General features: G+C 38.0%; 1 protein-coding gene across 1 annotated transcript; it reads right to left on the minus strand.

Moving 5' to 3' along the window:
* Positions 1-11,592: 11,592 nt before the first annotated feature.
* On the minus strand, positions 11,593-12,628 carry LOC129043668 (olfactory receptor 2K2). The gene is given in 2 exon segments (XM_054500500.1): positions 11,593-12,214; positions 12,216-12,628. Coding segments are annotated over 2 exon segments (1,035 nt in total).
* Positions 12,629-14,111: the final 1,483 nt, after the last annotated feature.

A 14,111-nucleotide genomic window follows, 5' to 3' on the forward strand; every position in this document is an offset into this window, starting at 1 on the left:
TTCAAAGCTTTTGACATTAGTGTTCATAGTATTTTCTTATTTTCTTATTGTAGTAAAATTCATATAGTCGTTTTAAACACCTTAACATGTACAATTTAGTGGCATTTACCACATACACAGTGTTGTACAACCATCACCACCATCTATTTCCAGAATATTTTTATCACCCTAAAAGAAAACCCCATTAAGCAGGCAATCCCCACTTCTCACTCTTCCCAGCCCATTGCAACCACTAACCTGCTTTCTGTCTCTATGAATGGGCCTAACCTGGATATTTTGTAGAAATGGAATCACAATATATGGCATTTTGTGTCTGGCTTATTTCATTTAACAGTGTTTTCAAGGTTCATACATGTTGTAGCATATCAGTACTTCATTCTTTTTATGGTTGAATAATATTTTCATTGTATGGATATACTACATTTGTTTACCCATTAATCCGTTGATGGATGTTTGGGTTTTCTTCACATTTTTATGATTGTGAAGAGTGCTACAATGAATTTTCAGGTACAAGTATTTTCTTAAACACATATTTTCAGTTCTATTAGATATGTATCTAGGCATGAAATTTCTGGGGCATATTATAATTCTAAGTTTAACTTTTTAAGTAACCACTAAATTGTTTTCCAGGGCAGCCGGCCCCTTTTATGTTCTCATCAGCAATGTACGAAAGTTTCAATTTCTCCACATTATCACAAGCACTTGTTATTTTCCATTTTTTAATTATAACCACTCCAGTGGGAATCTTATTATGGTTTCCAGCTGCATTCCTCTAATGACTAATAACTTGAGTACCTTTTCATGTGTTTGTTGACCATATGTGTATCTTCTTTAAAAATAGCTATACAAGTCCTTTACCTGCTTTTTTAATTTATTTTTTATTTTTAATTTTTGAAATGGAGTCTTACTCTGTTGCCTAGGCTGGAGTGCAGTGGCTTGATCTCGGGTCACTGTGACCTCCGCCTCCCAGGTTCAAGCGATTCTCTTGCCTCAGCTTTGTGAGTAGCTGGGATTACAGGTGCGTGCTACCATGCCCAGCTAATTTTTCTTTTTTTTAGTAGAGACCAACCTGTTGGCCAGGCTGGTCTTGAACTCCTGACCTCTGGTGATCCACCCGCCTCAGCCTCCCAAAATGCTGGGATTACAGGCGTGAGCCACCAAGCCTGCCCTTTACCTGCTTTTTAATTGGATTGTTTCTCTTTTTGTTATAGGGCTTTTATATATTCTACATATTAGAATCTAATTTATGATTAGCATAAATCCAGGACCTAGATTTATGGTTAGCAAACATTTTCTCCCATTCTGTGAGTTTCCTTTTCACTTTCTTAATAGTATCCTTTGATGCTACAAGTCTTTTATTTTGATCAAGTCCAATTTATCTATTTTCTCTTTTGTTGCTTGGGCTTTGGCTGTTGTATCTAAGAAACCATTATTGTAGCCAAAGTCATAAATATTTACCCCTCTGTTTCTTCCAAGAGTTTTAGCTTTTACATTTGGGTCCTTGATCTATTTTTAGTTAATTATATATATACTATATAATTATATTTGCATATATAATATATAATTATATATGATAGTATATATTATTTTGTTATATATTATATAATAATTATATAAGTTATTTTATATATAATAATTATATAATATTTATTTTATATATAATTATATATTTATTATATACATTATATAATTATATAATGTATATTATATATTTTAATTTATTGTTAATTGATATTTATTTTATTTTAAATATATTTCAATTTACATATTATATAATATTTATGTTATAATATATAAATACATAATATATAATTCACTATATATAGTGAATTATATCTATAATGTGTATTTTATATATAATGTGAATTTTACATATAATGTGAATTATATATATGTATATATAATATGAGGTAAGGGTGCAACTTCATTCTTTTGCATGTGGATATCCTGCATTTCCAACATTATTTGTTGAAGAGACTATTCTTTCCCCCATTGAATGTTCTGGGTGCCATTGTCAAAAACCAGTAGACAACAGATGTATGGATTTACTGCTAGACTCTCAATTCTATTCCATTGTCCTATATGTCTATCTTTATGCTAGTACCACACTGTTTTGATTACTGTAGCTCTATAGTACATATTGAAATCGAGAAGTGTGAGTCTTCCAAATTTGCTCTTCTTTTCCAAGATTGTTTTGGCTATTTGGTGTTCTTTAGAATTTAATATGAAAAAAAATCCATTAGGATTTTGATATGGATTGCATTGAATCTGTAGGTCACTTTGGGGAGTATCACTTTGGGGGAGTATCTTAAGTCTTCCAGTACTTGAATATGGAATATCTTTCCATTTAATTAGGTCTTTAATTTCAAAAATGTTATAGTTTTTAGCACACAAGTCTTACAACTTCTAGGACAAATTTATTCCTAAGTATTTTATTCTTTTTGATACTATATAAATGAAATTGTTTTCTTTATTCTATTCAGAATGTTCACTACTAATTTACAGGAACATCACTGGTTCTTGTACATCAATCTTAGATCCTGTAACTTTGCTGAATTCATTTATTACCTCTAATAGTTTGTTTTTCTTTTCTTTTTTTTTTTTTCTGATCACTTGTTAAGAATTTTTTTACATAACATCATGTCATCTACCTAATGAGATAATTTTTCCTCTTCCTTTCCAGTTTGGAAACTACACAAACTACCAAATCTGACTCAAGAAGAAACAGAAAATCTATACCAACCTGTAAGTAACAAAGATATTGAACTAAAAATCAAAAACCTGTAGAAAAAGAAAATCCCAGGACCAAGTGGCTTCACTAGTGAATTCTACTAAACATTTAAGAAAATGTTTAACACCAGCCGGGCGCGGCAGTTCACGCCTGTAATCCCTTTGGGAGGCCAAGGCAGGTGGATCACGAAGTCAGGAGATCGAGACCATCCTGGCTAACACGGTGAAACCCCGTCTCTACTAAAAATACAAAGAAAAAAAAATTAGCCGGGCGTGGCAGGCGCCTGTAGTCCCAGCTACTCGGGAGGCTGAGGCAGGAGAACGGCGTGAACCCGGAAGACTGAGCTTGCAGTGAGCCGAGATCGTGCCACTGCACTCCAGCCTAGGCGACAGAGTGAGACTCCGTCTCAAAAAAAAAAAAGAAAAAGAAAAAAACGAAAGAAAAGTAACACCAACCCTCTAAAATTATTTCAAAAAACAGAAGAGGAAGCTCCGAGGAATTTGCAACTGCAGTGACCTATGATCACACCACTGCACTCTAGCCTGAGCCACGGAGCCAGATACATATATTGCAGCATCATTCTGGGTCTCTGGGAATTGGAGTAAGCTGTGAATCAGTGTTCAGAAATCCAAAAGTTCTGAATGTTCTTGTTTCTTACTGCAGTTATTTTGAAATCAAGTTGTGGCAAAAGGAATAATGGCCCCTAAAGATGTCCATGTCTTAATCCATGGAATCCATGAATATTTTAGTTATATGGCAAAGGAGAAGTAAGGTTGAAGATAGAATTAAGGTTGCTAATCAGCTGACCGTAAGACAGAAAGATGATCGAGCTTGGCCCAGTGCAATCACAAGAGGACTTAAAAGTGGACAAGAGGGGCATAAGAGGGAGTCAGAGAAAGAGAAGTGGTGACAGAAGCAGAATCGGGGTGCTGCTGTATGAGAAAGCTTAGAAGATGGAGGAAGGGGCCATCAGCCAAGAAACGTGGGTGGCCACCAGAAACTGGAAAAGGCAAGGAAACAATTGCTACCCAGTGCCCTTTAAAAGGAATACATCTCTGCCCATACCTTGACTTTAGTCCATTGAGACTCATGTCAGATTTCTGACCTATATAAATGTAAGATTACAAATTTGTATTGTTTAAACCACTAAGTTTGGGGTAATTTGTTATGGCAGCAATAGAAAACTAACACAAATGGTATGCAGACCCCTGAAAGTCTTCAAGCCCCTTTCTGTGAGGTCAAAACAATATTTATAATTATACAAAAAAGTTTCTCTTACTTTTTTACCTTGATGATATTTTCAATGGTTGCAAATGTTGCAAAAGCAATGGTGAATAAAACTGATGGCACTGTAGTAGAAATAAAAGCACTAGCACCTAACTATACTAGTAATTATTGTATTCTTCATCATAATGCACTCATAGAAAAAAAAATCCAGTTTCACTTAAGCATACATGATGAAGCAGTAAAAAAAAAAAATAACATTATTAAATCTTGACCTTTGAGCACATGTGTTTTTAATAGTCGCTGTGACAAAATGGGAAGGATGCAGCTCTGCTGCATCTGGAAGTTTCATAATCACCTTGAGGAAAAGCATTTGTTCAGTTGTTTTGCTTGAGTATCAATCACTTTTTTCATGGATTACCTTTTTTGTTTTTTGAGATGGAGTTTCACTCGTTGCCTAGGCTGGAGTGCAATGGCATGACCTCGGCTCACCGCAACCTCCTCCTCCCGGGTTCAAGCGATTCTCCTGCTTCAGTCTCCTGAGTAGCTGGGCCACCATGCCCAGCTAATTTTGTATTTTTAGTAGAGACGGGATTTTTCCATGTTGGTCAGGCTGGTCTCAAACTCCCAATGTCAGGTGATCCGCCTGCCTCCGCCTCCCAGAGTGCTGGGATTACAGGCGTGAGCCACCGCACCCAGCCATGGATTATCATTTTTTTCTTCAGAAAACAACTGGAAGATAAGCGTTAGGTTTTCAGACATATTTTTTCAATCTTTTCTCTCTGTTATTTAGTTTGGATGATTTCTGTTGATCTGTCTTCAAGTTCACAGACTCTTTCTTCTGTAATCTACATTCTGTAATTGAGCCCATTAAGTACACTTTTTATTTTAGTTGTATTTTTTAATCCCAAGATTTCCACTTGTTTCTTTTCTTAACTTCTGTTTCTTTGCTGAGGTTCTCTTTCTTTTCATTCATTTTAAGAATGTTTGCCCTTACGACCTGGAGCATGGTTATAATAGCTGCTTTAAAGCCTTTATCTGATTACTTCAACATCTTCGTAAAGTTGGGGTTGGTATTTGCTGCCTTTTCCCTTGCGAGATAGTGAGATTTTCTTAATTCCTCATGTGTTGAGTGATTCTGGATTACATCTTGGACATTTTGAATATTATGTCATGAGACTCTGGCTCTTGTTTAAATCCAAAAGAAAATTATGATTTGTGTGTGTATGTTTCAACAAGGCATTGACCTGGTTGGGCTCAGGCTATGAGGTTCTACCCATCTTCTTTAAGGTATGGTTCACTGTTACCTAAATTTTCAGAGACTTTGCAGCATTATTTAAATCTGCCCTGTATGCATGCCATCCAGTGGCATATTTGGGACTTAAAAGTGGCCTACTTTACAGAGTTTAGTTCTCAAAGCCTTTGTTACACTATTTAGGGTCATAGCAATTCATGTTCCACTTGAAGGTGGCCCAAGTGTTTATATACAACTTTATGGGATTACTTAATTGACTCCCTCCTCTCCATGATCTTTCTGAAACTTTCCTCTCCCCAAAAGTCCTCCTTCTCTAGCTAAAAAGCCAGGGCTGTTATTCCTCCACTCTGCTGTGCACGTCTCACAACTGCATCTGTCTCAGGAGCCAAATGGTGAAAGGATAGAGGGGGGAAAGGGAAGAATAGGGACTCCCCCATCTTCTTGGGACCACAGTTCCTGTAGTCAAAGAGAAGAGTTCTTCTTCCTGAGAATTCTAGGTGCCTGTACGGCCACCACTGTTGATGCTGCCACTGCCACCACAGGATTTCCTGGGGATTTGGGTATAACAGAAAAAAATCAGGGCATTTACTTCACTCTTTCTGATGCATAGGGACCCCATTTCCCTCTTTTTAAGGAGCTTTCTCTTAGAGCTTCTTTTAGAACTTTCTGTCTCTCCCCGTTGTGTAGGTTTGGGTTTCAGGTTGCACTGGAGTCACCCAGCCAAGACATATTGGGGGTGGGGGTGGAGGAGTCCTCAGCTGCCCCATGCATTCTGTCTAGGGTTTTAAATTGCTATCAGGGGGAGAGGCAGAGTGGAACGTGCTTACTTCATCTCGACCAAAGCTGGAAGTGGTCTCCTAGTTTTTATCTTCCCCCTACTTCAGGGGTTGTTTCTTCTCAGTGCCCCTTGGTTAACTTTTCCTAACTGGTTGGCTTTAAATATTAGCATTCCCCTAGGCTCACTTTAGGCAATGTTCTCACTCTACTTTCTCTCCCTAGTTAATGTTAACCATGTTCATTACTTAAATTATCATGTACATGCAAAGTTTGTATCTCCAAACTGACCTTTCTCATTAATTCCAGACTAGCACATCCAGCTGACTCCTTGATATCTCCACCATATATCTCAAAATCATGAGAAAATTCAGCACGTCTAGAATACAAATCATGACCTACCTTTCAACCTCAAATTTGGTCCTCTTTCAGGATTCCCCGTGTCAGTTAATGACACCATCAATATTCTGTTCTACAAACAAGAAACTTAGGAGTCATCTTTGATGTTTTTGCCTCTCGCTCTGCCTATGTCTAATCCTATTGATGTTACCTCTCAAATTGTTAAAAGGTTACTTTTTAAATAGCTCTCAAATCTGCCTACTTTCTCCACTGCCCCATGCAAGTCCAAGCTTCCAGTAACATTCACCTGAACCGCTACAATTTTCTACAACTTGATCTCCCTGTGTCCACTCCTATTCTCTATAATCAGTTCTCCATATGGCGGCCAGAATGACTTTTCTATGAAAATACTTGCTAAATCCCCACTCAAGCCATTTCAATGACTGTTCAATGTGCTTACGAGACGGAGTCTTGCTCTGTTGCCCAGGCTGGAGTGCAGTGGCGTGATCTTGGCTCACTGCAACCTCCGCCTTCTGGGTTCAAGTGATTCTCCTGAGTCAGCCCCAGAGTAGCTGGGATTACAGGCATGCGCCACCATGCCCAGCTAATTTTTGTATCCTTAGTAGAGACAGGGTTTCACCATGTTGGCCAGGCCGGTCTTGAACTCCAGGCCTCAAGTGATCCACCCACCTAGGCCTCCCAAAGTACTGAGATTACAGGCCTGAGCCACTGCACCCAGCCCCACTCCTCCCTTTTCTTTCCATGCCTCTACACGTTTGTCTTCTTTCGGTTCTTCATGCCATGTTTTCTTTTGCTCCCTTGCCAGAGATACTCTCTACCCTTCCTCACATCATCCAACTTTTTCTTCACATATCAACCCAAAATTTACTTCCTATTTCTGTGCCTTATCAAAGAAGAGAGAGTAAAACTGGCATAACCCAAGTCAGTCCAAGAGCTTCTGTTCATGTCCAGGTCACTTATCTACAAATGATACTTATCTTCTTTTCTCCTATCCACTGAGACAAGTTCTAAGGTTAGATAGTTTAGATAGGTCTAAAAATTACAGCTATTTATATTGCTGAGAATGAAGGAATGCTAAAAGCCTATTATAATTATTATTTTGCAAATGAGGAGTCAAGGCTGTAAGGGACATATGGCCCAATCATTCACGTGATGCTTGAATCCCTTCTATGAACAGACCAAGTACTGATTCTATTGTGAGCACTCTTCCTGTGTTCATCAGATCCAACACTCTTCCAGTGTTCATCTTATTTCTCATAAAGAGAGAAAGAAGAACGAATCCTACATTTCTGTTGGAATGATAGATTTTTTCTGCAAATAATGTCTCCCAATGTATGGTCATCTCACAATCTATATCAGAATTTCTTGGTGCTCCACCTATAACAACAGATTATTGAGGACCCACCCTGGAGTCACTCAAATTATGAGTCATCCATAAATGTACATAGAATGCTCCATCTTGATCATTAGAATTTGCATCAAATACAGTACCAGAGGCCAAAGGCCTGAAACAATAATTTCTAGCATATTTACCTTTTTTAACAATGTGCCATTTCTATTGGAAAAGTAAAGATGGTTAATGAAATGACTTAGTCTTAAAGATTCCATGCCAAGAACTAATGACATTTTTGTTCTTTAAATCTAGATAGATGTTCTTACCACCACCACCACCACCTAACCACCACTAGCAATCAAAGAGAGGCATTCAACACAGAAATGGTCAAGTACCTAACTGAATAGCTATTAAAAGCTTATTACATGTATATTTTTATTCAAACAATGTTCAGTAAGCACTTAATTTTTTATAAAAACTATGCAGTGAATGTCTGTCTTCTCTATGCCAGACTTGTGCTAGGTCCTGGGTATACAGTAGTAAATGAAATTCATATGGTCATTGTCTCAGTGAACCTACAGACTAGTGAGGGACATAGCCATCAAACAAGGAAACCCACAAATTATTATTGAATTACAAATTATGATAAACGCTATTAATTAAAAAAAGAAACAAGAGGCCGGGTGTGGTGGCTCACGCCTGTAATCCCAGCACTTTGGAAAGCCGAGGTGGGTGGATCACCTGAGGTCAGGAGTTCGAGACCAGCCTGACCAATATGGTGAAACTCTGCCTCTACTAAAAATACAAAAAAGCCAGGTGTGGTGGTGTGCACCCGTAGTCCCAGCAACTTGGGAGGCTGAGGCAGGAGGATCGCTTGAACCAGGGAGGCAGAGGTTGCAGTGAGCCAAGATCACACCACTGCACTCCAAGCTGGGCGACAGAGTGAGACTCTGTCTCAAAAAAAAAAAAAAAGAAAAAAGAAAAAAGTAACAAGAGAGAGCATAACACATTCATGAAACAAGAGAATTTTGGTGTGCTTAAAGCAAAAGATGTGAATGGTGAGTAATCAGATTATGAAAGTTTTTGCATGTCATCTTAAGGACTTCAAATGTTAGGGCAGTGAAACAGTGCTAAGGGATTTAAGCAGAGAAGTGGCATAACCAGGTTTTTCAAAAGCATAAATCTAGTCACATAATCCTTCATGCAGGAATAGGTTCTCCATCAGAGGTAGTTCTAACTTCTCTGTCAAATATATTCCTCTCTTTAACAGTACCTCGAAAGGATCTCTTACCTGAGGCTCTATAAAAGTAACAAATGAAATTAGTGTTGATTGAGATCCAAAGAAAAGAATGCACTGTTTTACCAATAATTAACTTTAGTATTGCATATTATATATAAAGCACACACACACACACACACACACATACATATATATATAGTTGCACACAGCAATGTTATGGAACATATGGCTTTAACTACTACTCTCTTAGCCAAGATCTGCAAGGAGATACTCACCCAGGTTCTGTTCTGGGTCCTCTTCTGATATCTGGGTTATTTCTCATCTGTTTTGTTGTCCCATTCTGGTCTATATCCCGTTCTAAAACACTTGGTTCCATGCCAATCTGCTCAGTTCCTTGTGTCAAAGCTGGCAGACTGACTACAGAGGATGTTCAGTCTGTGTCTCCAAGGTCTCTCATAGTTCCCTCTTTGAAGTAAAGCTTTCAGTTATTTCTATAGCTCTAGCTATTTCTGTTTATATTTAGAACCACACATAATGAATTCCAGAAAGCAGACAATTCAGTTCTATTATAACAAAATTTAGCTCTACTCAAATAAAAGCCTACTATAAAATTACACTGCAACATAACACTGAAATTGCCAGGCAATGATTGTGCCCATTGCATCGGGAAGACTGAGGTATCTAGGAAGAAACATAGTTACTTCTAGGATAAATGCTTCCCAGTCAGCTTTCCCTTACCATTCCAAAACCATTACTCGGGGCATAATTCTATTCTCTACTATCAAACATCTCTTGGCAGCAAAATCTGGCATCAAATTTGTCCTGTTGTTGGCCGGGCACGTTGGCTTACACCTGTAATCCCAGCATTTTGGGAAGCTGAGGTGGGCAGATCACTTAAGGTCAGGAGTTCGAGACCAGCCTGGCCAACATGGTGAAACCCCGCCTCTACAAAAAATACAAAAAATTAGCCAGGCATGGCAGCATATGTCTGTAATCCCAGCTACTTGGGAGGCTGAGGCAGGAGAATCACTTGAACCTGGGAGGCAGAGGTTCCAGTGAACCGAGATCGTGCCACTGCACTCCAGCCTGGGTGACAGAGTGAGACCCTGTCTCAAAAAAAAAAATTGTTTCATTGCTTCATCTCCAGAATTTTGCTATATGGTTATTTTGAGTTTCTTTATATATGGGTTACACATCTAGGAACATGTAACACAAGTCCTAGATGTATTTTTTAAATTTTTTTTATTATACTTTAAGTTCTGGGATACATGTGCAGAATGTGCTGGTTTGTTACATAGGTATACACGTGCCATGGTGGTTTGCTGCACCTATCAACCTGTCGTCTACATTAGGTATTTCTCCCAATGCTAGAGTTAAGTAATCCAAAACTCAACATCTAATGCTAAAACTTTTAAGGTATTTTATATTTTTAATTTGTCCAGTGAGTTTACATTCTTCCAGTCAAAACCCTCTTCCCTTCCCTACTCTAGAAATAGAGATAGACAAGTAAGAAGGTACACATGGAGGCAGAAAGAATGAAGGAAAAAAATCAAATAAAAAAGGAAAAAAAGATAAATAAGAACTAATCCTACTTTTCTTCTTGAAAGATAAATTTTTGCTGGAAATAATGTCTCCCAATGTACGGTCACTGCACAATCTATATCAGAATTTCTTGGGGCTCCACCTATAACTACAGACTATTGAGGAACCACCCTAGAGTCACTGAATCAGAATATCTGGGAGTGAAGGCATTTTTAACAAGCAATATTTGTATGTGAATAAAAGATTTAAAACAACTAATATAAATATTGTCTCTATAATGTTTAAGTATTTATAAAGCAATATACCTCATTGCCTTTGCTTCTTCTTTATAATTTTCACTAGTACTTTCTTCTCAAATAAAGTGACTGGTGTAAAGCTGATAAATGTGTTAATTTACTGAATGACTGGTGTAAACAGAAAAGGTACAAAATAACAAGAATATTTGTCCCTGTGAAGTCAATCATCCAATGAAGAAAAAAGACAAACATGAATGAAAAAGACTTAATTAATATATGAGTAGTATACTGGCATAAAAGCAGATACAATTTGCATAAGTATTTATGTGCTTAGAAAAGCAAGGCTGGCAAGTGGAAAAATCAAGCAGGCATCACTGAATGCCTTACTCAGGGAGATAAGGAGTTTTAATCAGGAGTTTTGAATAATGAGGGGTAATTAGACAGCCACCATCATGTGGTACAACAAGCTCTGGCCAAGAAATCGGAAGGATGTCATAGTCCCAGTTCTACAGTTGTGTGATGTTGAGCTAGTCTTTTACATTTTTAAATTCAGTTTTCTCACTTGCACAATTAAGGCCAGTCTTTGTTTCTTTATGCTCCCACCTCCTTTGAGAAAGGATTAAAGCACGGAAGATATACAAGATTTCTTCTGGAGCAAACATTTAATGACTCTATAACTCAAAACCTCACAACCACAAAACACAAAAAGGAAATATTAACAAATGCAAATTGAAACCTACTATTGTTAGTAGGCAATCACTCTGTGTACGCATCTCATAACTGTGAAATTATATAGAGATAAGATCCAATCAGAGTTCTAAGAGGTTGTATGTTGTCTAGAATTTCTCTGGTGAGCTCTGCCAGGGGCACATCTCTGGTAAAACCATAGGGACCCAATCAGAGATGCTCATGTGTTTGATGCAATGGTATTTTGCCCAGCAATTTCTTCATAGCATCTTTGACTTCCTTGTTTCTTAAACTGTAAATTATGGGGTTCAACATAGGGGTAAGCACTCCATAAAGTAACAAGATGATTTTGTCTATTTTTTGTGCATTTGATGAAGAAGGCTTTAGGTACATAGAGAGGGCAGCCCCATAATACAAGATCCCCACAGTCAAATGGGCACCACAGGTAGAAAAAGCCTTGTTTCTTCCCTCTGCTGAGCTGATTCTCAGAATAGTGGAAAGGATGAAGATGTAAGAGATGCAAATTAAGAGCATTGGAATTGGCAAGAGGAGAATGCTGACCACCAGCATGATCGTGTTCATGAGCAGTGAACTTGTGCAAGCTAACTTTAGCACCACCAGAACTTCACACGTGAAGTGATCGATGAGATTCCCACAGAGGAGTATCTGCAGGGCGAAACTGGTTTCCAGCAGGGCGGTCAGGTAACCCGTCACCCAGGAGACCGTGGCCATCCGTGCACAGACGCACCTGTTCATGATGACGGAGTATCTCAGCGGGTTGCAAATGGCCACATAACGGTCATATGCCATCACGGCCAGGAGCACACACTCTGGAGCCCATGGCAAGGGGCAGATACACCTGTACGGCACACCCAGAAAAGATAATGGTTTTCTGGGATGACAGCAAGTTCACCAGCAAAGTAGGAACAGAGGCAGATGTGTAACAAATATCCATGAAAGAGAGATTTCCAAGGAATAAGTACATGGGGGTTTTAAGGCATAAATCTAGGATAGTGATTAAAATAAGAGTGCTGTTGCCCAAGAGGGTTGTCAGATACATTACAAGACTGAAGACGAAGAGAACCACCTTTAACCTTGGGTACTGGGAAAATCCCTCCAAGAAAAAAATGCTCCAAATGGTGAAGTTTTCTCCTTGCATTTTCTTTCTTTCATCTATATTTATTCCAGTATTATTCCTTTCATTTAATCTGAGGACATAAAGAAATGAATAAAGTGTGATATTCATTTAGTTAGGAAAATACTCACAAACTTATTTTCACTATTATAAATGCAATTTTACTACAAGAAATCACAGGATAGTGTATTTATTGATGTAAGGGGGGGAAGCAGGTTTAATGTATATAAGTTTATTCTTCCACAAAAAAATTTAGAAAACAGCAAATTTGAAAAAACGAATATACATATTTAATACTTGAATCTGAGCTCCTAAACCTATCCTTGGCACACAGTAGGTCTTTAATAAACATTTGAAAGTGACTGAATGAGGAAAAATATGAATGTACATTGAAGAAGTTATTGAGCTCAAATCAGAAAAGTAATCCAGATAAGTGAGGAAAAGAAAGCTCAAATGTACAATAAAAAGCAATATTGATCTTCACTAAAAGAAGAGGAGGAACCTTGAAAGAAACAAATAAATTTTAGGCCGGGCACAGTGGCTCAAGCCTGTAATCCCAGCACTTTGGGAGGCTGAGGCAGGTGGATTGCTTGAGCTCAGGAGTTTGACCAGCCTGGGCAACATGATGGTGAAATCCTATCTCTACGAAAAATACAAAAATTAGCCAGACGTGGTGGCACACATCTGTGGTCCCAGCTACTCAGGAAGCTGAGGCTGAGACAGGGAGGCAGAGGTTGCAGTAAGCCAAGATTGCACCACTGCACTCCAGCCTGGGTGACAGTGAGACTCTGTCTCAAAAAAAAGAAAAAAAAATTTAAACCAACTTCATAGTTGGAGGCTCTGGGTCTAAATGAACTCTGCCCTTTCCAGCTAACAGTTTGGGGGGAGCTGTACGCTGGTTTCAAAAAGGACAACAATGCTCGAAGCATTGTAGATACTAATTTGTGATTATATTTAAGAGCCAGTTTATGTCACACAATTTAATACTAATACATTTAATACTAATACATCCACTATACGATTTCATTCATTGTTGAGCCCCATATCTTTGTGAGTGTGTAAAGAGTTCTAAAAATTTTAGCCAGGCAATACACGAAAACCCATATATCCAGGAAATGTAGAAACTAAACTCCCTTGGAAGATTACCATAAGATCTCTTTGAAAATAAGATTACAGAGCATATAGCTATAAATAAGAACATTGGAATTGGCAAGAGAAGAATGTTGACCACCATCATGATCATATCCATGAGCAGTGAACTTGAGCTAAAGTTAGTTAACTTTAGCACTGCCAGAATTTCACTTGTGATCGATGAGATTCCCACGGAGGGGTCGCTGCAGGGCGAAACTAGTTTCTAGCAGGACAGTCAGAAACTTAAAGTTGTATTTTTTTCTTACGTTTCACATTATTAACAAAAAATTATTACAGAAAACTTACCTTGCTTCTGTACTCATATTGCCTTTTAATAAACCTTCAACCATTTTCTTTCTCCACTGAGTCTTTCCTATTTTCAAATATACATGTTCCTAAAAATTGCTTTCATCTTACGAATTTCTCTGCCAAATTTTATATTTAATGGATTTCTCTAATAATA

This window comes from Pongo pygmaeus, chromosome 13, assembly GCF_028885625.2.
Source record: "Pongo pygmaeus isolate AG05252 chromosome 13, NHGRI_mPonPyg2-v2.0_pri, whole genome shotgun sequence".
NCBI classification, from domain to species: domain Eukaryota; kingdom Metazoa; phylum Chordata; class Mammalia; order Primates; family Hominidae; genus Pongo; species Pongo pygmaeus.